The sequence below is a fragment of the Podarcis muralis genome, chromosome 17 (assembly GCF_964188315.1).
Source record: "Podarcis muralis chromosome 17, rPodMur119.hap1.1, whole genome shotgun sequence".
Taxonomy (NCBI): domain Eukaryota; kingdom Metazoa; phylum Chordata; class Lepidosauria; order Squamata; family Lacertidae; genus Podarcis; species Podarcis muralis.
In genome coordinates, this window is record NC_135671.1 from 37,225,138 (window position 1) to 37,246,791 (window position 21,654).

Consider the following 21,654-nt stretch of genomic DNA (forward strand, 5'->3'; position numbering starts at 1 on the left):
ATTATATACACCAGAGATCACTACTATGCTGCTTGCAGGTGCCATCTGGCATCCATGAATTTCTGAGTTTTTCTATTCCCTTCCCCCTTTGGTCATGAGGTGGTGAGGATGGTTACCTGTCTCTCACTTGAAAAGTACACAGGGCTGAAGGGGGAAGCTGGAAGAGTGATGTTCTTTGTCACTTCCCTTTTCAGCTCTATGTGCTTCTCAGGACTCACAGTCCCAGATCTGACTTTTACCTAGACCCCTTGGGAAAGCGAAGTGTGTGCACTTCTATCGCTCAGTCCTGGTGGTGTGAGGGTGGAGAAGAGAAGTTATCAGAGGGCATGGCACCCACAGCACTCACTCCAAATGTGCCCAGAGGCCCCAAATGGTTGGCACCCGTAACCTATACAGTTAATGGTTTCCTGTGATTCCCTACATATTTCTCAAGAGGGGACAGAGGCTGGAAAGCTATTTTAGTGTGAGAAAGAAACCAAGCAAAACAAACTGGAAGCAAGACAGAAACTCTTAAAATCCAAAGGTGATTAATGGCAAAGCAGCGAGAACAGGGTCTGTTTAAAATCTTTCAAATCAGGATTTTAAAAAACGATATAAAGGCAGATCCTGGGTTTTTTTGACAACCCTATTATCCAGCTATTGAACATTTAAGGGACTGAGTCCTGTCACTGTAATCTTAAGGCTTTGTTGCTCTGCCCCAACCCAAAAATAAATAAATTCTTTGACATTTAATGGGAAACAAGACATTACTCTTGCTATAAATGGCGGCCACTAGCATTTCCTGAGTGATCGTTAGTCCTTTAGCTGAAATCTTTAGCCCTTTCAGAAGAACATTTTGCAAACCCCTAAGGCTTAAAGATCCTGTCCCTGAAAAACATGAAAAGGGCCTCCTGAAGTTGATGCAGAAGTATTTGCTAGGGAGGGTTAATGGATAAAATGATGGAATTCGTTCCTACCAGACACGGTGATGGTTCACTAGCTCAATTAGCTTGTATAAACTATTTTTTGTCAAATTGATGGAGAATATGACCATCCATACTCACATCCATGATAGATAAATACCTTTGACATCCAGAGGCATAAAACCTACTGAATACCAGGAGCAAGCCATCAGCTTTGTGCTCCCAAAGACTAGGCTGGTTGTTAGACTCCATAGACATCAGGCTGATTCAGCAAAGCTGGCTGCCTTCTCCCACCTGCAATTTTGGAAATTTAACTTCATTGGATCAGAAATCCAAGGGTGTCTCTGTTTCTCCTGCCGCCTCTCAAACATCTGTCAATTATTATTTTTATTTGTGTCCTTTCCTATTTCCTGCATTGAATGATTCCATGCCCACCCACCCAGTAAATACAGAATGCTGGTATTGCTGCTGATTGTTCTATTTCACCCAAGAGCTTAAATCATACTCCGTCCTTCCTTTCTTATAGGTTCATTGCCCTGAGAAACACTAAGAGCCGTAGCAATCACCAGAAAAATAGCAAGACAAGTAGCAACATACTGATATGCATTGTATCTGTGGGTTACCAACATCTAACATCATCACAATCTGTCCCCACACAAGCCTGCAATAAGACACAATAATTTCAGGACAGTGTTAGAACTTCACCAGGCGCCAGGTGTGTTTTGCGACTGGAGCAAGTCCAATTGTGACCACATGGAGATCGCCAGGTTGGCGACCGACATCTCCATCTGGCTGCCCCTCCAACTTTCTTAAGCAGGTAAGCAGAAGAGCTTATTCACTGCATTTATACCCCACCTTTTTCTCCAAGGAGTCCATGGTTCACCCCCCTCCTCAGTTAATTCCTACAATGACCCTATGAGGTAGGTTAAGAGGCTGTGACTGGCCCATGGTCACCCAGTGAGCTTCAAGACTGAGTGGGGATTTGAACCCGATCTCCCAGGTCCTGGTCTGACACTCTAACCACTACACCACCCTGGCTTCCTTGAGTATTTCTGCTATGGGGCAGCTGCATAAATTAGGAAGGTAAATAAATATAGGGGAAATCAAATGTCCCTTAGAGAAGGATCTGAAATATTTTCCTTGAAGCTTGAATTTGTTTTATTCTGGATTCTTTTATTTGCTGTTTTAATGTGTTGTAAACTGCTATGATATTTTTTCTTTAAAATATAGAACAGTATAGAAATGAAGCAAATAACAACAAATTCCATTTTTTTAAAAAGATGCATAGACATTGCGTTGTGGCAACCATAACCTTGGTTTAAGGTGCCATTTGGTGATTAGCTGATATACCTGAGTTCCTAACCCTGTTTCAGGACCACCCATCCACACTTCGAAAAGACTGCACTCCTAAGGCAACACACTCACATGGTAGGTCACCGAAAGCCAAATGACATTCCAAAAATGAACAACAAAAGAATTTGAAAAGTTATTTCTCGTAACTAAAATCTTAGTTTAAGAGATTAAAGCCACAATCATGATAGACAGCACAGAACATGGCCTCTGCTCCAGTACACAGCCCCCTAGTTTTTTCTTTTAAGGAAGAGGGGGGAGAAGCAAGTTCCTAGATCTCTTCCTCCTTCTCTCTCTCTTTTACAGGAAGAGAACCTTAAAAACATGAAGGGCTATTTATGCTAAATGCCTACAAGTGACATGGTATCTCAGTATAGAATCCCGCAGAAAGTTGCCACACTTCACTGTGTATGAATCCCCATCCTTCCACATGACTCTCTTGCTTTATACACTTACTGCTTCCAACCATTTTAAGAGCCTCACTCCCTGCTCTCCCATGACACACAGTATTGAAAACAAAATGGTTTCGTGCAATAGAGCAAAATTTAGACACACAGGCTTCATACCGTAATGGACTTGAAGCACTGACTCTGAACTGCGAGAGACTGGGATTTCTTTAGCGCAAAACCCAAGACCTCTTAGCAAAAATGAACAGGGAGAATCGAATGGAATGCTCAGCGGCAAACTATTAAGAACTTTTGCTCTGATTTGAGGCTTTGGTTCCCTTCAATCCATCCAGCCCACAATATACAGAAATACACAGGTCAGCATCCAAAGAGCTGCTGCTATACTAGCCCAGGCTTGGGCATACTCAGTGGGTTTCCATTCCTCTTTTCTCTGCTCCCCACCCTGACACAATGGAAGAGCCAACCAACCTGAATTATTATAATCTGCTTTTGAAATCTCCCTCAGTTTTCAGAACTGCCCTGTGGTATGGGAACTAACATTTTGAGAAGCCCAAGTTCAAAGCTTCTTTGGATATATGGGACTTAATGTGGAATTGTTTTGGATCCTGCCCACTGCAGAGATAACTGTACAAGACTAATACCAAAACCTAGTTGGGTTCAACTGTTTTCCACCCCTAAACAACATACAATCTAGATTTAAAGTACGTTTTATGTCTCACTTATTTCAAATGGAATGATTTAAGGGCAGATTCAATTCTCTCTCTGAAATCAACAGGGCTTTATTAAAAGTGTGTGCCCAATATTGTAAAACTGCTTTTCCAAATGCACTCAAAGTGGTGCTGAGAACACACTTTTTAAAAATGGGTTGATCATTTATTAAATGAGGCTGTATTTAAAGCTCATCTGTTTCAGGTCAGCTGTTTCCAAAGCTTATTCAACTTCAGCTGATCTCCAAGCCTTTGCTTGCCAAGTTACCTTTGGCCTCAGGAGGTTACATGCAGCTATTTGAGGGAATTTAGCTGAAATCCAGTATTCTCCATCTGCAGCCAGACACGTTGCTCCAAGCACGCCATAAGAACAGTCTTGTTGGATCATACCAAAGGCCCATCTAGTCTGCATCCTATTTTCACACTGGCCAAGTAGTTGCTTGTGCTTCTTGTAAGTGTCTTTAATGTTTGTCTTTAAAAAGGCCAGCAAACCCATCGGGTTCTATACAGGAGATGGGCAGCTTGTTCAACACTGAACGCTGTGACCAATTGCATATCTCACACATGAATGACAGAAATTGCACTGCATTTTTAAATGACACTAGAAGATAACCAAGCTCCAGTTCACCATGGGAATAACTGCAGTTATTCTGCAGTACTAGAATTCTCAAATGGCTATCCTCAAATGTGAAGAACTTGTTGAACAACACTTGGAAAATCCTGGTAACAGGGACCTAGAAATCACAAGGATTGGATATACAACTTTGGGCTTGCCTTTACTTGCTTTACACACAGATTTGAAAGGTGTATGTGAGAGAGAAGAGAGACAGACAGAGAGAGAGAGGGAGGAAGGGACTAACTAATGCAGGCTTCCTCAACCTCGGCCCTCCAGATGTTTTTGGCCTACAACTCCGATGATCCCTAGCTAGCAGGACCAGTGGTCAGGGATGAGGGGAATTGTAGTCTCAAAACATCTGGAGGGCCGAGTTTGAGGAAGCCTGAACTAATGTCCATCTTTTACATTCTTAAATCGCTTTGCAGACATTAGTAATCAGTAATCATGACACCAACCCTGTAAGGTATATTGTCAGCATATGGGAGGGACCATATGAGAGGCTGAGAGAACAGGGGTTTGCCTGAGACCACATAGCAAGTTCGTGGCCGAAGTGAGATTTGAACATGGAACTTCCTGGCTTCACGCTAACAGCCACTATGTGACACCAGCTGACATGGGACAAGCTCACATACCCACTTTTCCCACTTCTGCTTAATTCTATTCCCACTGCTTGGTTTTTCTCACACACATCTGCCTACAGAGACCTTTTTGATTGTCATTTCAACCAGCCCCCTAACCCTGTTAGGGGTTCATGCAAAATGCTGTGCAACGTCCAGGCAGGGCAACTCAGGGACTTCTCTTGGTCAATTTCAGATTTGAATTCCAGCTGCCAGAACCAAAGACTACAAGAAGCACTGCATCATACCATGCTGTAAGGGGATTCGCCAATTTTTGTTCTTCCTGAGCGTGTCTGCGTTACCTACTGGGGGGGGGGGGCTGGCGGGGGCTATCCTATATTGCCTTACATTACTTCATCTAATGTACCTCTGCCATTTGCCCACTGTTAGGTATGGGGAGCAAACAATCACCCTTCAAAGGGCGAAATGATTCAAATATATTTTGATCTGGATTAGCAGTATAATGCTTTAGACTAGAGCACTTCTGTGTGAGCATGAGGGTGTGGGTTCTAATCCTGTTGAATGTCATTTTCTTGTATAAAGCCTAGTACGCACCTTGCTCTTATACCAGAAGCCTACAGAAGCAACTGCACATCCAACTGTGTCCTAGATACTAACTTTAGGTGTTGGTCCAGTCCACATTTTTCTAGCAAATTTTAGTTTTCCTAGCAAAAGTAAACAGTATAGAGTTCATACAGCCATAGAAAACTCAACCCATGACACTTTGCTAATTTCAATCCTACAATTGTCCAGACTTGGCTTAAATAGGTGCTGCGAACACTCTTGTATTATTTCTTATTGCACAGATGGTTACACTGAGAAGATCTGCCCAGAATTAGTCGTGTTATTCTTTCAGCAAAACACAAATCTAATGCCAAAAACATTGGCTTCAGAAATATTAATGAATCAATTAAAGAGAGATTACAAAACTTTAAGTACTTAAAAAATAGAAGAAAGAAGGAGAAGGGGCAGAATGTAACGGGCTTGAATAATGGATGGCTAGCGTGAAGAGACACAGCAAAAATTTGGTTAATAAGCTGCCAGTCACTTGGGCTAAGGAAGAATTGCAGCCTGTGGTAACTTTGTAAAAACTGTGCCTGTGGTAAGGAAGAATTACTTCCAGTTGACCAAGCAGTGGAGGTTTTATAACTAAGTAGAAAACTGATTATTTCAGGCTGCCAATATGTCATAAATCAGGGGTGAGGAAAACTCTGGCTCTCCAGATGTCGCTGGCTGGTGCTAATGGGAGATGAAAGCCATTAATATCTAGAAGACCACATGTTCTCCACCCCTGCCCAGTGAAAACAGATGCACTTGGATGGACAACATAGTAGACCTTTTCCAGAGTTTGAAACTTCTGCAGATTTTATTTTATTTTATTGCAAGGTCAGGCTATAAGTCAAGAAGGATGCTCCACTGCTTGATGTTTGGCTCTCAGGTGAACTACAACTCACATATTGACTTTGCCAGGAACACAACAGTCTAGGCAATAGAATTAAAAATGCATAGGGCAAAATAAAAGGTAGGCAATAAGAGATATCAGTGGCAGACAAGGTGAGGGCGACACCTCTGCGAAATTAGTAGGCAGAAGGCCTTAACTGTAAGGAAAGCTGCCAGAGCTGCTGGACAGGGAAGGCAACAGGTGCCAAGTGACAAGGAATTCTGAGATAGAAAGAAATCTGGAAAACCATGATGGGCAACAGATGAACGAAATATAACAAAAATGCCCACTAAAATGGGAGTCAGGAAACAATGAGCGTGAAAAAGTGCAAGAACCAACAGAGATGGTCAATGTTTCTGAAGCAGAACTCTACCAAATGCAATGGGATGCGTTTGGGATGGTGGTGTGGGCCTTACCTTGACCCGGAATCGAATCATGGCCAAGCGGACGCAGTGCCCCAAGCAGGCCGGGGGAAGGAACCAGGCCCGGGGTGGCGGGGTCCCCTTGTTGCCCACATGCCCAGCGATGAGCTGGGCTGTCTGTCTCTCCGCCTGCGCCTTCCTGCCCCACTCAGGCAGCCTCTCCTTGCCCAGCCCTCCGTTGAAGATGACAGCCAGCTCCAGCCCGCCTTGGTAGAGGCAGGCCTGCGAGAGGGCGGCCAGGTAGCCCACCATAGCATTCCACTGGCCCCCGCACACCCAGTCCGTCTGGTAGCCGCCGTAGAGGCGCTGCAAGGCCGAATCTGCATCCACCAGGAGCCGAGCGGGGCACGGGGCGGCGGCGGGGGGGCCGGGCAAGGGCTGGGGGTGACCGTAGGGGCCGGCCCCGACCACGGCTCCCAGGCCCGGCGCGGGCCCGGCGGGGGGCGGGTAGCCGGCGGGGGGCGGGTGGAAGGCGGCGCAGTAGGCAGGGCCCCCGCCGCCCCGGCCCCCGACGGCCCGCGCCAGCTTCAACAGGTCCACGGGCACCACAGCCCCCGGGCAGCGCTTCTCCACGAACTCCTGGAAGCCCTGCACCCCCATGGCGGCGCGCGGCGGAGGGGTGCGAGCCCCACTTCCGCGACGGGGCGGGCGCCCCCGGAACCAGGACCCGGCACAGGCAGAGCTGCTCCAGCTCCTGGCGCTTGGCTCCTCACAGCGCCCGGTTCGTGGGAATGGACGCAGCCGCCATGTTGTAGCTTTCTTCTCCTTCTCCTCCTCCTCCTCCTCCGCTCCTCCTCCTTCCCCCGCAGCTGAAACCGGAGCCCGTCGGGAAGTGTAGTCCCGTTTCTGCTGGGTCTCTCATGAAGTCAGAAGGACCATGCGAGGCGGCAGGACTACAACTCCCGGCAGGGCGGGAAAGGCGCCATCTTGTTATGATTTCTTCGCGCTTTCCAGGGGCCACATAGCTTCATGGGACTTGTAGTCTCAGGGAAAGTTGTTCTCCGGGCCGCCAAAAGCTGGAGTCGGCCGACTTGGGACTACAACTCCCGGTGGCCTGAGGGGTCCGCCATGTTTTTGTACGGACTGATCTCCCCCTTGTGAGTTTGCGCGGCCTCACGGGAGGGGCGGAAGTCGGAGGCTCATTGCGAACGTAGACTTGCAAAGCGCCACAACCTGCAGCCGGCCTCGCGCCGCCTCACCCGAAGGCCTTCGTACGTTTTTATTTCGCCGCTCGGTTTCACCGGCTCATGGGCCGTGTAGTTCCCCCACCTGGAAGGAAACAACATCGCCTCAGGGTTGGGCTCCCGTAACGGGAGAAAGGCCGCCCGGAAGGGGAGCGGGTGCCTGGTTGGGCCTTCGTTGGGCGCCATATTGTCACGTTTCTGTGTCCCGCTTGGCATGCTGGGAGGCGTAGTCCGGATCGCCCAGTCGAGGAAGGAGAAGGGCGCTACCCAGCATCCTGTTCGCGCTTTGAAGGGCCTCAGAGGAGCCGAGGCCGCCGCCGGGAGTCGCGCGGTGTTTGCTGGGAAGGACGCCGCCGACAGAATCCGGCGGGACTGGTTGCCAGGCAGACTGGCCCCGCCATGAGGGAAGGCGAGGTAACTGCTGTTATGGACTGAAGTTCTCACCCTGGGCCAGTAGGGGGATACTGTTTTCACTCAGGTCCACATATGCAAATAAGGAATTGAAAGTGACATTCAGTGATTGGCTAGTTACAGAAAGTTGTTACAGTTGCGTTGTAGTGGAGCTCTATATAAGCAGGCTGGCTGACCCCTTCAGTTCAGTTCTGGCCTGTGAATAAACAAGAGCTGTTTGAAGAATTGCTGTGTCGTCTGATATGTTCACCCACAGCTTAACAACTGCCTCGGGCAGCAGATCCCTGTGCAACTCTTTCTTCCCCGCTTGCTCCTGAAGCAGATCTTCACTCCACTTCGGGAGGGATGGTGCTTCTCCTGCTGCCAGGTAAACAAGAAGAGCCACTTCTGCAGGATTCGCACAGGGTCTGAGACCCCAGCCCGCGTTTGGCAGATGCGCACGGAGCCCGGTGGATGGGTCGGTGCGGAGGCAGTGTGGCGCAGTGGTTAGAGTGGCCTGACTAGGACCTGGGAGAGACTACGGTTCAAATCTCCCACTCGGCCACAAAGCTCACGGGATGAGGGGGGCAGTCGCTGCCTCTCAGCCTAGCCTACTTCACAGGATAGTTGTGGGGTAGTAGCTGAGGATGGGGGAACGCAGCATCCCTGGAAGAAAAAGTGGAATCTAAATGCTACAAATGAAGAAACATGCACACACGGGAAGAAAGCGCTGTAGGAGATAAGCAGAGTTTCTGAAAATGGGGGAATTAAAGGCCTAGACCACTTCAATGTTGTCGGTGGTAACAAGACCATTGGGCCACAAGCCTCCCATGAAAAGGAAGGAATAACCTCTCAGGGCTAGCCATGCACTCCTACCTGTCCATGCACAGCCGGCACACACCTGTCAGGGGAGGCTGCACATTTCCCTGCACATTTCGCCAGGTGGGGCTGCATGCTCAGCAATGACAGCATCTTATGAGGGTTGCCAGACTTTGGCCCTCTTTGTGGGAGGGCAGCCCTCTAAGCAAGTTCGGAGCATTGTTTCCAGCCTGGAAACAGCCTGTTTTTAAACCGTTCCTAAAGGTAAAATGTTAGGGACGCAGGTGGCGCTGTGGTCTAAACCACAGAGCCTAGGGCTTGCTGATCAGAAGGTCGGCGGTTCGAATCCCCGTGATGGGGTGAGCTCCCGTTGCTCGGTCCCTGCTCCTGCTCACCTAGCAGTTCAAAAGCATGTCAAAGTGCAAGTAGATAAATAGGTACCACTCTGGTAGAAAGGTAAATGGTGTTTACGTGCGCTGCTCTGGTTCGCCAGAAGCGGCTTAGTCATGCTGGCCACATGACCAGGAAGCTGTACTCTGGCTCCCTTGGCCAATAAAGCGAGATGAGCGCCGCAACCCCAGAGTCATCCGTGACTGGACCTAATGGTTAGGGGTCCCTTTACCCTTTACCTTTAAAGGTAAAATACCCATGGCCATGTGTACAGTATTTTTCCCTTCTAATGCGAGGGTGGATTTAGGCGAGTTCCTCCTCTGTCTAGATACCTCTTTTACCAACGTGCATTTTATAGGGTGGGAGGGAACAATAAAAAGAACCACAGCCTCGGTTGCACAGTGATCTGGTTCTGCTGTCCTCCACAGCTGGCAGTTGGCAAGGGTGAAATTGCAACCATACCCAGCAAAATGCTGCTAGCTTGCAACCAAGCGGTGCAGCTGTGCCTGAGGCAGCCACCCTCACCTACCTTCCCTGAGAAGCAAAGAAGCTGTGACTGATAATAAACACAAAGAAATCCACCATCCCAGAGTGGGCAATATTAGGACCAACCAAAATTTCTTCAAAATAGTGGGTGAGCTGTTGGGTTTTCCGTAACTCTTCATCCTTCTGGTTATTAAATGTGTGAGGGTGTAATAGGAAAAAGCTTGCTTGAAACTGAAACTGAAATGACAATGTGTGCAATTACTCTTAGCATGGAGATTGCAGGCTTAACTGGATGAGGCTCTTAACAGGTATTGCACAGGTTTCAAGTTGCACCCAGGATCAGGGATTGCCAGTGTGCCATGGTACCCTCCATGTGTCCCCCTAGTGCCCACAAAGCCTCAGCCGCCTGCCCCCTTGGGTTGGAAGGGAGGTTTTTCTTCCTTGAGAGAAGTTAGAAGAGTGGCCCTATTTTTCAACACCTCTTTCAACTCTGCTTTTCAAGGCTCAAATTAATTCTACTGGCTCAAAATTTTACCAAGATCCCTTGGGAAAGTGAGTGCATGTGTGTGCTTTCTTTTCAGTGTATGTGTGGTAATATGACTAAATGATGTGATGTCCATGACGCTCACTCAGAAATCGAAATGTGCCCCACAGACCTAAAAGGGTTGGCCACCCTGTTCTAATGCTTTGCTTAATGTCCAATCTGATGAACAGTGCTGAAGAACTCAAAAACTTGTTTACTACTTTGCTAGTAAAGGAAACCGTGGGTTTTAGAATATTTTTTACCCCACATGGCTGTTAAGAGGATAGATGGGGTTTGGGGGACAAGATTTACACTGCCCTTGTATGAAGGCCAAGATAAAATTATAGATAGGCTTACATAGATATTCATGCCACAACAAAGTAATAATTTGAATAATAGAATATTAGGGAGGGGGTTCTCTTGTGACTGATCAGGACTGGATATAATCCATAACTTACCTTTATTAATTGAAAAATAAAGAATGAATCAGTTTTTTAAACAAAAACTAAACACACCTTTATCTAAGATTGTGCACTAGATAAGAAGGTGCAAACTATTACAGCAGAAATTAATTAAGATCTTTCGAGGTAAGGGAATGCAGCTGCCCCAAATCTTGGTGTTTTCTTTTTCTACCTCTGGAATCTCTCTGGACTGCTGGTGTTTTAAATTTATATACTCATTTAACAGATTTTTCTGCCATCCTAACAAAAAGTTTTCAGAGCACTCTTCAAAGTTACAAACGAAGAGTGCATATTCAGGGCATACTTCCTATCCCAAACTTCCATAGCACTTGAAGTTTTGCTCCCGGGCTTCAATGTATCTAAAATGCAATGTTTCAATGAATTAGTAGATGAACAAGTATTGCTAAGAAAGAAGCCACAATGCCCTAATATTTACACTGTATTTTCCAGTAATACTATTTATTTCCTTTGGCTTTCCCTCACCCCTCTTTAGCAGAAATTGCAGTAACATCCAGACTATATTTAATTGGATTTTTTTTTCAACACAGCCTTTATTTTCCTTTATAACAGTTTAAAAAAATATTTGTTAATGGTTGTGTACAAATGAAGTCAACTCACAGCTTGCAAAAATAATTAAAAAACACATGGAAACAACTGCTGATAAAAGACATTCGTTTTCTACCATAAAGTTCTGGGCTATGATTTTTCAAAAACTGAATGGGATGCCTCATCCCTGTTAACAATGAACCGGTCACCTGCATCCTCTATGCAGCCATAAAAATCTCAGCCTTAATGTAAAAAAGTAAAGAAAGGGTTTTTTAAAAAATAAGTCCTAAGATGCTACATTAAAGTATAATTCACATACATAAAAAATATTTCTGAAATTCAGAAGTTGTTAGCAAGTATGGAAATCTAAGGAGACATTTATTCACAGCATATACCTGAATTTATCATGCTGTTTTAGTAGGCCTGCATGCTCCTCAGCAATCTCTAGCAAAAACAAAAAAAAAGAATGAAAGACCTTTTTTAAATAGAATATAGTAGTTTTAACTGAGAGGTCTTTTGTTTGCTTGTTTGAAGCTGCATTAGGAACCTCAAAGACAATTGCACTTCCAAAATGGCTGCCAAAATGTATGGTTAGGAGTTCTCTAAGGCATAAATGAACCAAAACAACACCCTTCTAGGATGCTTTGAAAATACAAAAACAGAAGTTTGTTCCTAGTCTTGCAAATTAAATCTATGGCCCTGGAAGGGAGAATTAAAGCCTTACTCTTTTGCATTTTCTTCCAACAATTTACGTATATTTGTGCTTGCCTCTATCTGTGGTACAATTCGGATATATTTTACCACAGATTCCAATAAAAAATGTTTTCCTTGCTACTTGACAGGACAGGGACACCTCTTTTTCCCTCCTCTGCAGCCACCATCTTCTTCCTTCTGTCAGATGGAAGTGGGAAAAAGGAGCTTTGTATATAACAAGTGCCCTACAAGGGGTTGGTTGAAGCGTAACAGGCCACAACGTGCTCCACAGGACTTTCTGCGCTTTCTGCACCATCACTAAGGGCTACTTCATGCATAATATTTTTCCCTACATACAGGTAATCTCACTGTAGGAAAAGCATTGTCCATCATCATATGTGAAGTATATGGCAAGTATACAGGTTGTTACAGGCACTGGCTTCCAAAGTCATGCTTTCTACTGACTTGCAGCAAAGCAGTTGCCCATGGCCATATTCCACGTTTTTCTACATGGAGATTGTCTCTACATAAAAAATACATCCTGTGAAGGAAGCATTTTATGCGGGAGGATACAAGTAAGGCCTCCGTTTAGCAGACAGTTTATAAATTCATGCTTGGCCTTTTAAAGATTTTTTTTCATTGGAAACCAACTCCTTCCCCACCCCAAAAGAATAAGATAAATGGTGGTTTTTAAAAAGGAGGGGATTTGTTCTTACATATATATGCGATAATCATTGCTGGTTTAAGCTGGATCAGTTCCATTAGCTTCAATGAGAGTTGCAAGGTAGTACGTAAGTAGAAAATGCATAATGCCTTAGCAGCATTTTATTCTCAGGGCTCTAGAGGGAGCAGGGACAGAATAGCATCCCATCAGTTGTACCAGGCCCTTGTGAACAACTGTTCACATGCAAGGGGTAGAATTTGGTTTGGTGAACCAATTTTATTGTACTACACTGCTCACAGTTATAGCTTCTTATAGAATGAAATGTGAATAAATTATAGGTGTGGGGTGGAATATAGACACCATAAATATTTACTAAGAAGAATAGTTTCTGAAGACAACCAGGAGGCAGGGGATGACCCAAGTCTGTATAGTGACTCCTTACAGAATCAGTTTTGCCGTTCCACCATCTAATTGCTGTATAAGTATAAAAAATACACAACCCTTCCCCCCCTTGCAAAAAAAACAAAAAAACCACGACAACATTCCAGGAGAGATGCTAAACTGGACTTCAGTTGATTAACTGAAGCAACTTTGAAATCATACAATTCACCTTTAAAGAGGTACAGCCTACAAAAATGACAGCACTTACAATAACAGTGTTGCTGGGTTTCAGAATTCAAAATAACCAGGAATGTATCATTTTATTGCCTAAATGCAACAGAAGGCCCCTGCCTTCCAAAGGTACCCTGCAGACCTTGTTCAGAGCCTATGCCAATCTAACACTCCCAACACTTTAAACTTGGTTAAGGCATCGAGCTGCGGGATGAGACCGTGTGTTCCCTCCACATCGGTCTTAATCACAGTTAAAGGTAACAGGTTGCATCCAACAGAGTCACTCAGCTGATGGTTAGGCTTCTTTCTGTCAGTGCAATAGGGAGGCAATCCGTTTTCTGTGATTCCCCCTGCAGCCCCCCAACTCACATCCTAACTCTGCTCCAGAGGATTGGGAGGCCACAGCAGACTTGGGGGGGGGGCTGCAGGGGGGCAAGGCAGCAGCTGGAAATTGCTTCCCTCCCTGTTCCCACTGGAAGTCTTACCATCAACTGAACAAAAACTCTGGATCCAACCCAATGTCGGTACAAAGCTTAGCTGTGACTAATACAAGGGGGTTTGCTTTTAATCAGAAATTTGGCTTTAGCTGGGAAACAGCACACCTTTGTTTTAACATTAACCACTGTTGAGATTGGGGCCAACGCAAACTATAACTGTGAGTCAGGCCAGCAGAAGGGGAGGGTGGGAGGAATTTGCACCCCAAAAAAGTACAGACTGAAGAAGGGAGTGCAATTGCACATTCTGCTGTGGATCCCTTGACCATGGTTAAGAGATCAGGAGCATTATGTTGGCACCGCCCTCAGTAGTTTAATTGTCAGCAATAATTCAATGCATATACAAAGGAAGAATTCCTCTCTAAACAAAGCAAGCTTTTTGCACTAATTTTTCCCATTGTCAAATGGAAGACTAATGAGGCAGTGGGTCACACACTTTGCTAAGCTGCCACAACCAGTTGCAACATACAGTAGACAATGCATGGACTTGTTCTCTTCATTCACATGTCGCTGTATGTTTAACTCAATGTGATGAATAAATCTCTAAAGTCTTCCTTGTGAAAGTTAAATATCCTCCTTAAAACAGTAAGCAGCTTGAGTGGCTAGTGCCAAATTACAAACAGGGAAATGGGCTGGCGGGGAGTGAAGAGCCATGTGTGTAAAAACACCATCTCAAATTTAAAATAGACAAGAAATATACAGGAATGGTAGTTTAGTTCACAGCCTAGACTGAAACAGCACTAACAAATGAGGTAGATAAGAAAATGAAACTTGAAATGTAACATGGAAAAGCAACTCAGCTGGAATACAACTGAAAAATCCACCCAGTTATTAAAATGATACATTCCATTAATATCATACAAGCTTAGTCTCAAAGCATCACAGCAGAAAAAGTGCCTTTTAAAACCCAAAACCAAATTCACAGTTTGATCCTTGTCAGGATTCAGGTTTGAAAGAACAGCAAAATGTAAGGGGGGGGGGGACTGGATAGTAAATGTTCTGCATTAAATGTAGAGATTCAAAACCCAACATATAAAACATACCAAATATTTTCCCTGTTTTGTCAAACGTACATTTCAGTGCCTCTCTCCATTTTCTAGACTGTGGTTCACTCAGGTCTCCCCAGCTGCAGAGATGGGAGTCAGGTCAAGTTTGTCTTTATTTCCTCCAAAGTTTGAAGGCGACGTGAGAAGAAGCATCACTGCCCACTGTGCACTGATTCACCACCCCCTCTACTGTCACCGATGGTCAAACAGGCTTTGGTTATGTTTCAAAATCCCACAGACACATGTTTAACCAAAGAATTGTGGGGCAGGAAAAAAAATCACGCACACTTAAGGGCAACAATGGCTCCATCACACCCTGGTATGGACTTATCCTCTGATTTCTGGCCACATATGGCAGGAAACCAGATGTTACAAAGTACACATGGCAGCCGCTGAAAACAGTAGCCCCACATACTCTACAAGAAGAATATGTGAGCACAAGGATGTCACATCACATGTTCCTTTGCCAGAGGTTATGGAGGAGAGGGGTGGCGGTTCTTTGGGGCAGCAACCACTCACCCTACGTAATCCTTAATTCCATCCTAGCTTTTAATGCCACAGACAGTGGTGTAAGCACTGGCGAACATAGGTTACTTCATGACCACCATTTTCATTCCATTATCAGAAGTGAGACAGACGAACAAACCATGTCAGGATTTGCAAAAGGGAGCCCCCTATTGTCAAATGTGAAGCAATGGCTCTGGGAACTCCGAGCAGCATGGAATGGTCAGATGGCTCAATGCACAAGACACAACGTGAGATTTACAACAATAAGCAGGAAACCTTGATTGGACCAATGGAACCCTGACACATGAACACCAGTGTTCAAGGACACATGCTTGCCATTTGCACTGTGCACGTCTGCCACAAAAAACACTGGTGTACCACCGGTGTACCCAAGGCACACACAATTGCTGGGGGGAATAAGGCCCTCTACCATTTCCTATCAGATTTGTGTTTTCAAGGCTTTTAAGTCGGCTAACTTGGCAACAGTTTTCAAAGACAGCACACAATTCCATGCTTTCCTACAAGTTATCCTAACTAGAAAACATGTATTTGTAGTCAAAGTGTCTGTTTTAAAAGAGATAGCAGGGGAACATTTTTTAAAAAAACAAACAAACAGGATAGTGTTTCTATTTTGCAAAAAAGAAAGAAAAAATACATAACACTGTTCTCTCAGTTCTTCAAACTGAACCCCCACCCCCACCCCAAAGTATATATAATTCAGCTGCTGCAGATCCTAATGAGAGATGCAGCAATGCGCTGTTTAAACATCATCAAACTTCAAAAGACTAGAACTACTTTTTTTGACTTTCCAGTAAAAATCTGAAAAGATACTAAAGATTATCTATCACAAGGCACTGCAAATCTTTGCAGGCAGAACAAGGAGGCTGCATAATGCATGGGAAACAGGATCTTTTGTTCATGGTGGGGAGGGAAGGAAAGCCACAAAACTTCCAGAGGCTCCCAAATTCACTGGAGCTTCAAGTGTCCCTTTGAGAGGCTGAGTTCAAACAAGTAGCCTGTCTCTGCAGCTACTCCAAAAAAAGGGGGGGGGTGGGATTACAGGTAGGCCCAAACCAAAGTACTCTGATTTATTTAATCCCATCATTTTAAACAGGATTTATCTAGTTGAAGTCCAAATAACTTTACTGTAGAGAGATACAGCCTCCCTCCTCTTCAATCTCTAAATATTCATCAGCAAAGCAAGCCAGCTTCCATGTTCAACAGCAATGCAAATCTCTTACAGCACTCCGAGGACAAACATTTAACTTTGTTAACTCAAAGTGAACCAGAGCTTGGAACCAGTTCCCTGACACATCAGTCCAGATATATCAAGGGAGAAAACAGGTCAAGGTGTGCATCAGGAATATATTTCAAGTATTCTGGGGTCCAAAAGAATCAACGGCTACATGAAATATTACCTTGAAAAAAGTTTAAGACTATAAGTCTTATAGTCTTAAGACTCAGTAAATTAAGACCTCCATAGTCTATGGCCCAGTTCACATGTAACATTAAATAATAGTTTAAAATAAACTATGGTTTAAAACACAGGGCTATATCATGCAAGGGAGGAAACAAGCCAGAGTCTGGCTTGTTGTGATGTGTGAATTCGGTTTGTGGTTTGTTTCCTGCAGATAAATCATGTGGTAAGCCAAGAATAAACCTTGGCTTCTATTCTCTGGGCAGAAAAAACTCCATAAGTGAGGATTCACATGTCACATCATGATAAACCAGCCTTCGCCTTATTTCCTGGCTCCACTGTCAGGGATGGGGGAAGAGCAAGGTACTAATATAGGCTAAACCATAGTTTAAACTATAGTGCAATGTTGCATTGCCCTTGGCCCAATTAGGTCAATGTAACTGACTTAGTCTCCTGCAGAGATCAACTTGCAAGCATGGTCCTTATAGGGCAGCTGAAATATAGTTTATAAAATAAGGGGGTTATGTGGGGTACAAGACTCCAGCAGGAAATGGACTTTCATGCATGTAACCTATTCAGCATAGTTTTAGATCTCTTGCTATTTTTGAACAGGCACATTTTTCTCTTTAAGTCAGAAAACCAGAAAGCCTGTCACAGTGGACCCTGGCACTACTTTCTTGCCATCATAAATGCATGTACAACCTATTCAATTTTCAAAAGTTCTCCGTAAAGATGGGACTTCTTAATCTTGGCAGTAGGTGACCAAAGCACAGCAACCACTTAGGTATTTTATGCTGCAAGAGACAACACTAATCAAAAGCAGGAGCATCTATCCATTCAAATCCACTGTAAGGCAGTCAACTCAATGCAAAACTCTGTGCACCTGTTCCAAGCATAACTTTCAGTCCTTAAAACTGTGAAGTATGGATCATAAAAGAGAGGCAAAGGGGTGGGATGGGAGATGTTTTTAAATACCATTTGGCTATTTCCCACTCTGTTCCCACCCTTTCTGCAGCTTCCTCTCCACCACAACAAACTAACTGCAAAATAAATTTTTAAAAAGCTACATCCCCCAAACTCAATACTAAGTTTAGTCCAACAGCCCCAAAGGATCCACTGAATGTCATGTGCGTATGAGGTTTGAGCTGCCATTATATAAACAGCTGTACTAAATTGCTCAAGAACAACTACAAGCCTTTCAGTAACAGGTAATAGGTGGCATTTTTGTCTCTTCCTTCAGTGGTCCTCCAACTGTAAAAGGCCTGTCACTTGGGGTAGGAGAGGGGAGAATTTAAGACAGGATTCAGTGACAGCAAATCTTTCTGCAAATAAAATCCCCCCCCCCCCCGGTCAATGAAAGCTGCCAATGAAACCAGACAGAAATGTAAAAGTAAAAGAAGTGTCACTTTCCCTGCTGCTCCCACTCCTTCAATAAATTAACTCAAATGCCAGTATGTGAACAATTTAAAAAGGGTTGCTATCAGCCTCAAAAACTCAAGGGACCTGGGGCCAGAATGACAGGGAAGGGTCATTAATAAGCAGCACATGGGCATGCTGTCCATCTCAGGAACAATGAGATGCACAGGCCAAAGCTCTCTCAAGTATGATATAAAAAAAATCTCCCCAAAGAATATTATATCAAGTATTCAAATAAGAGAATGCACAGGCAATCTCCCACCACATTGCTGCTCTGGGGAATTCACCCCAAAATCCAGGCCGCAGAATGCAAGGCAGAGGAATGGAATCATGAGTTATAGGCACAGTCCCCATATCTATCATCCTTTTAGCCGTCCGCCTTCATTTGGGACTTGGGGGGATGGGAGCTGGGTTTTGCACAGGTGATGCTGGAAAGGCTGGCATGCTTATCCCTGGCTGAAATGGTCCCACAGGCTGGGCAGGGACAACAACAGACTGCTGGGCTGTTCCTGAAATGCCCACCCATTGCACTGGGTAAGTTGTCCCTGTCATGGTGTTATACTGGCATACGTGGGGTACTCCATATGGCGATAGTGTGCCGGTAAAGGGGGACAGGGGAAGTCCTTGGGGCAAAGCAGCTGGTACGGTCCCTCGGATCTGGGAAAGCGAGGAAATCCATGTGGACGTGTAGCCCACTGTAGATGTTGTCGTCTTTAAAAACAAAAGAAACAAGAAACTTATTATTGTGATGATGACAATATTAGTATTATTAAAATGTGTATACTGCCCTATACCTGCAGGTCTCAGGGCGGTCACAACTTAAAAAACAAAATGCATCATAGAAACAAAAACAACCCAATAACCACCCCGCCCCCCCCCACATTTTAACAGGGCATGTCAATCAGCCAAAAGTCTGGTTAAAAAGGAAAGTTTTTGCCTGGCGCCTAAAGGTGTACAGTGGTGCCTCGCAAGACGAAATTAATTCGTTCCGCAAGTTTTTTCTTCTTGCGAGTTTTTCGTCTTGCGAAGCACGGTTTCCCATAGGAATGCATTGAAAATCAATCAATGCGTTCCTATGGAGACCGTCCGGGGACAGAGGGGAAGCGCCGCGCCTCCCCATAATGCCTGGGTTGTGAAAATGATTAAGTGGGGGTGGGGAGCAAGGTCACCCCCAGCAGGACAACAGCTAAGGTATCTCAGCTTGCACAAGCTCACCCTTGTGAACTTTATTTTATGAAATCCCACCCCCCCCCCTCACCTCATATACTTTGCTCCAGCTGTCGGAGTCCAGCCGATGCTTGTTCTGTTTGATCTGGTTGAGACTTGGCTTGATAAGGGAGTTCCCCACCTTTTCTTTTGTCCAGTCGTCCACCAGTTTGTGCAAGTCATCTGTGAACATCCCTTTCTTACTGGACGTCGTCTGCTGACAAGAAGCAGTGCTGCTGACGATGCAGAGCTGGTCTAAGGGAGTGGGAAATATTTTAAAGCACATTACAGAATGCAGAAACAATCCATAAAAATAGGATGTGCCGCTTGGGTCTCTTCCCACAGGGTAGGGCAGCGGCGTAGATTGCGTGGCTGGTGTGGGTACATGTGCCCCGGAGTGGAGTGTGTGTGAACAGAGCCCTCACCCAGCCCACACCACTAATGCCGCTGGAGTGCCCTCCCCCTGCCACCAAGTAGGGCTGCGCTGCGCCCCTGCCACCTGCAGCCCTTGGAGGGCACAACGCACATATACCCTAAGGGCACACTCTGCCTTCCAGCTCTGCGCCGCTTAGCGATGCTGCAGTGCTGCGTGAAGCAGTGGCGTCGCAACCGGGGGGCGTTGCGCCCCAGGTGCCATGTCGGGGAGGTGACAAGAAGGCACCCCGCAGGTGCCTCTGCTGCAGCTGCAAGCAGAGGATTCCGGTGTCGGCAGCAAACTGCTATGTACAGCATATGTGCGGCGTCGCATGCATGCGCTGTACGTAATGCGTGTAGAGGATCTTCCGTTCGCAACTGCAGCCGCGAGCAGAGGATCCCGGCACCGTCCATATGGCGCGGCGCCGCCGACAAACCACTATGTACAGCGTATGTGCGGTGTCGCTACGTGCAGCGCATGCATCGTACGTAGCGACGCCGCACATGCACCCTACATAGCGACGCCCTGCCCCAGGTGTCACATGCCTTCGTTCGCCCATGGCATGAGGAGGATGCAACAGGCATGCACCCCGAACAGGGAAGGGCACCTGTCTGCTGCGTCTTCCACAGTCCTGCAGCATCGCAAAACAGCGCTGAGCTGGCAGGACGGTGAGGAGCAAAATGCCCGCCCCAATGCGCCCGAGGTCACTGCCCCTCTGGCCCTACCCACGTGATGCCACTGGGCGAGGGGAAGAGCGATCATGAGAGGCAGGACCGTGGTGCTGAACTTCAAAAAGTACATATTTCCGTAGCAAAGAAAATCAGATTTGCGCTCTGAGTAAGCCTTGCCACTTCAACAGATTTGCATATATAAGCTTATTTTATTTTATCTCCAAATGTAGGTTGCCGTTTAATTTAGATTTGCTTTTAAATCAATGACAGGAGGAGCAGGGGGAGAGAAAAACGAGGGGATTTAGGTTAGGTGGCCTGGCCATAGTTTAGAGCAGGAAATGGTAGCTGGTTGTGAAAGAGGGAGCTAGGTAGGTCAGTCCTACCCAGTGGTGGGAAGGTTTGCCCAGAGGCTCCAGTTTCAGGGCTTCTGAATACATTAAACCTTTAAAGCACATTCCCCCCCCCCCCTCAATTAATTCTCACACTGTAGTTTACCCCTCACAGTTACAATTGACAGCAGCCATTAAACAAGCTGAGATTTTTTTGAGAAGAAAAATGTGTTTTAAAGGTTTAGCCTGTGTTACTGCCTTCTTATTTCCCAGATTCTCAGCTTCACCATTTACACAGCATCAACACTACATTGACAGGATGAGCAGAAACAAGTGAAGTGGAAAGAGGTGCATCCCCCAAACATGCAAAGATTGGAAGCCACAGAAGTTTGCGATCTCCTGCAATGCCTCTACAACATGTACTGAAGTATGTATCCCCTTTTCAAACCCTAGATGTTTACGGCAAATACTGGTGCACCAAAAGCACTGTATAAAATATGAATCGCCTCTCAGTCATGGCAGCTAGAAACTTGTTTTTACTCTCTCTCTCTCTCTCTCTCTCTCTCACACACACACACACACACACACACACACCACAATGCTAGCTATCAGGTTCTGTGTTTGCATGGTGAAGTTGCAGAGATGTCATCTACCAACAGGAAGATATTAAATATAAAGCATTGGCATTTCAGAAGAGAAGAATGGAATGTGCAAATACCTTGGCTAGTCTCTGCTTGTGAACAGCTCTGGTGCAGCAAATGGGCTTGAATGCTCAACTGATAGTCTATCACAGAGGCAGCAGTGGTAGCACAACAGCATTCTGTAAGGCGAAGGAAAGTTGGGGGGGGGGAGGCACATGATTAGAGGTAACAAAACTATGGGGTGGGAATGGAGAAGATGACAAATGAATGGATCTGTATCCA

The 21,654-nt window shown here is 45.5% G+C and overlaps 2 protein-coding genes across 18 annotated transcripts in view; both read right to left on the minus strand.

The window, feature by feature from the left end:
- Window positions 1-7,259, minus strand: part of FAM120C (family with sequence similarity 120 member C) — a 37,026-nt gene extending 29,767 nt beyond the window's left edge. The window contains exon 1 of one of the 2 annotated variants that reach the window (XM_028711884.2): window positions 6,457-7,259. In XM_028711884.2, the coding sequence (XP_028567717.2) occupies window positions 6,457-7,062 (606 nt within the window). In that variant the 5' untranslated portion in view covers window positions 7,063-7,259. The remainder of the gene's footprint in view (window positions 1-6,456) is intronic. The other variant, XM_028711883.2, reaches the window with a different exon arrangement.
- A 3,987-nt stretch (window positions 7,260-11,246) lies between these two features.
- The window catches only part of WNK3 (WNK lysine deficient protein kinase 3), an 86,903-nt gene continuing 76,495 nt past the window's right edge, over window positions 11,247-21,654 (minus strand). For all 16 annotated transcript variants that reach the window (XM_077921639.1, XM_077921637.1, XM_077921648.1 and 13 more), the window contains 3 exons: window positions 21,450-21,551; window positions 19,369-19,571; window positions 11,247-18,821 (listed from right to left, as the gene is read on the minus strand). In XM_077921639.1, the coding sequence (XP_077777765.1) occupies window positions 18,492-18,821; window positions 19,369-19,571; window positions 21,450-21,551 (635 nt within the window). In that variant the 3' untranslated portion in view covers window positions 11,247-18,491. The remainder of the gene's footprint in view (window positions 18,822-19,368; window positions 19,572-21,449; window positions 21,552-21,654) is intronic.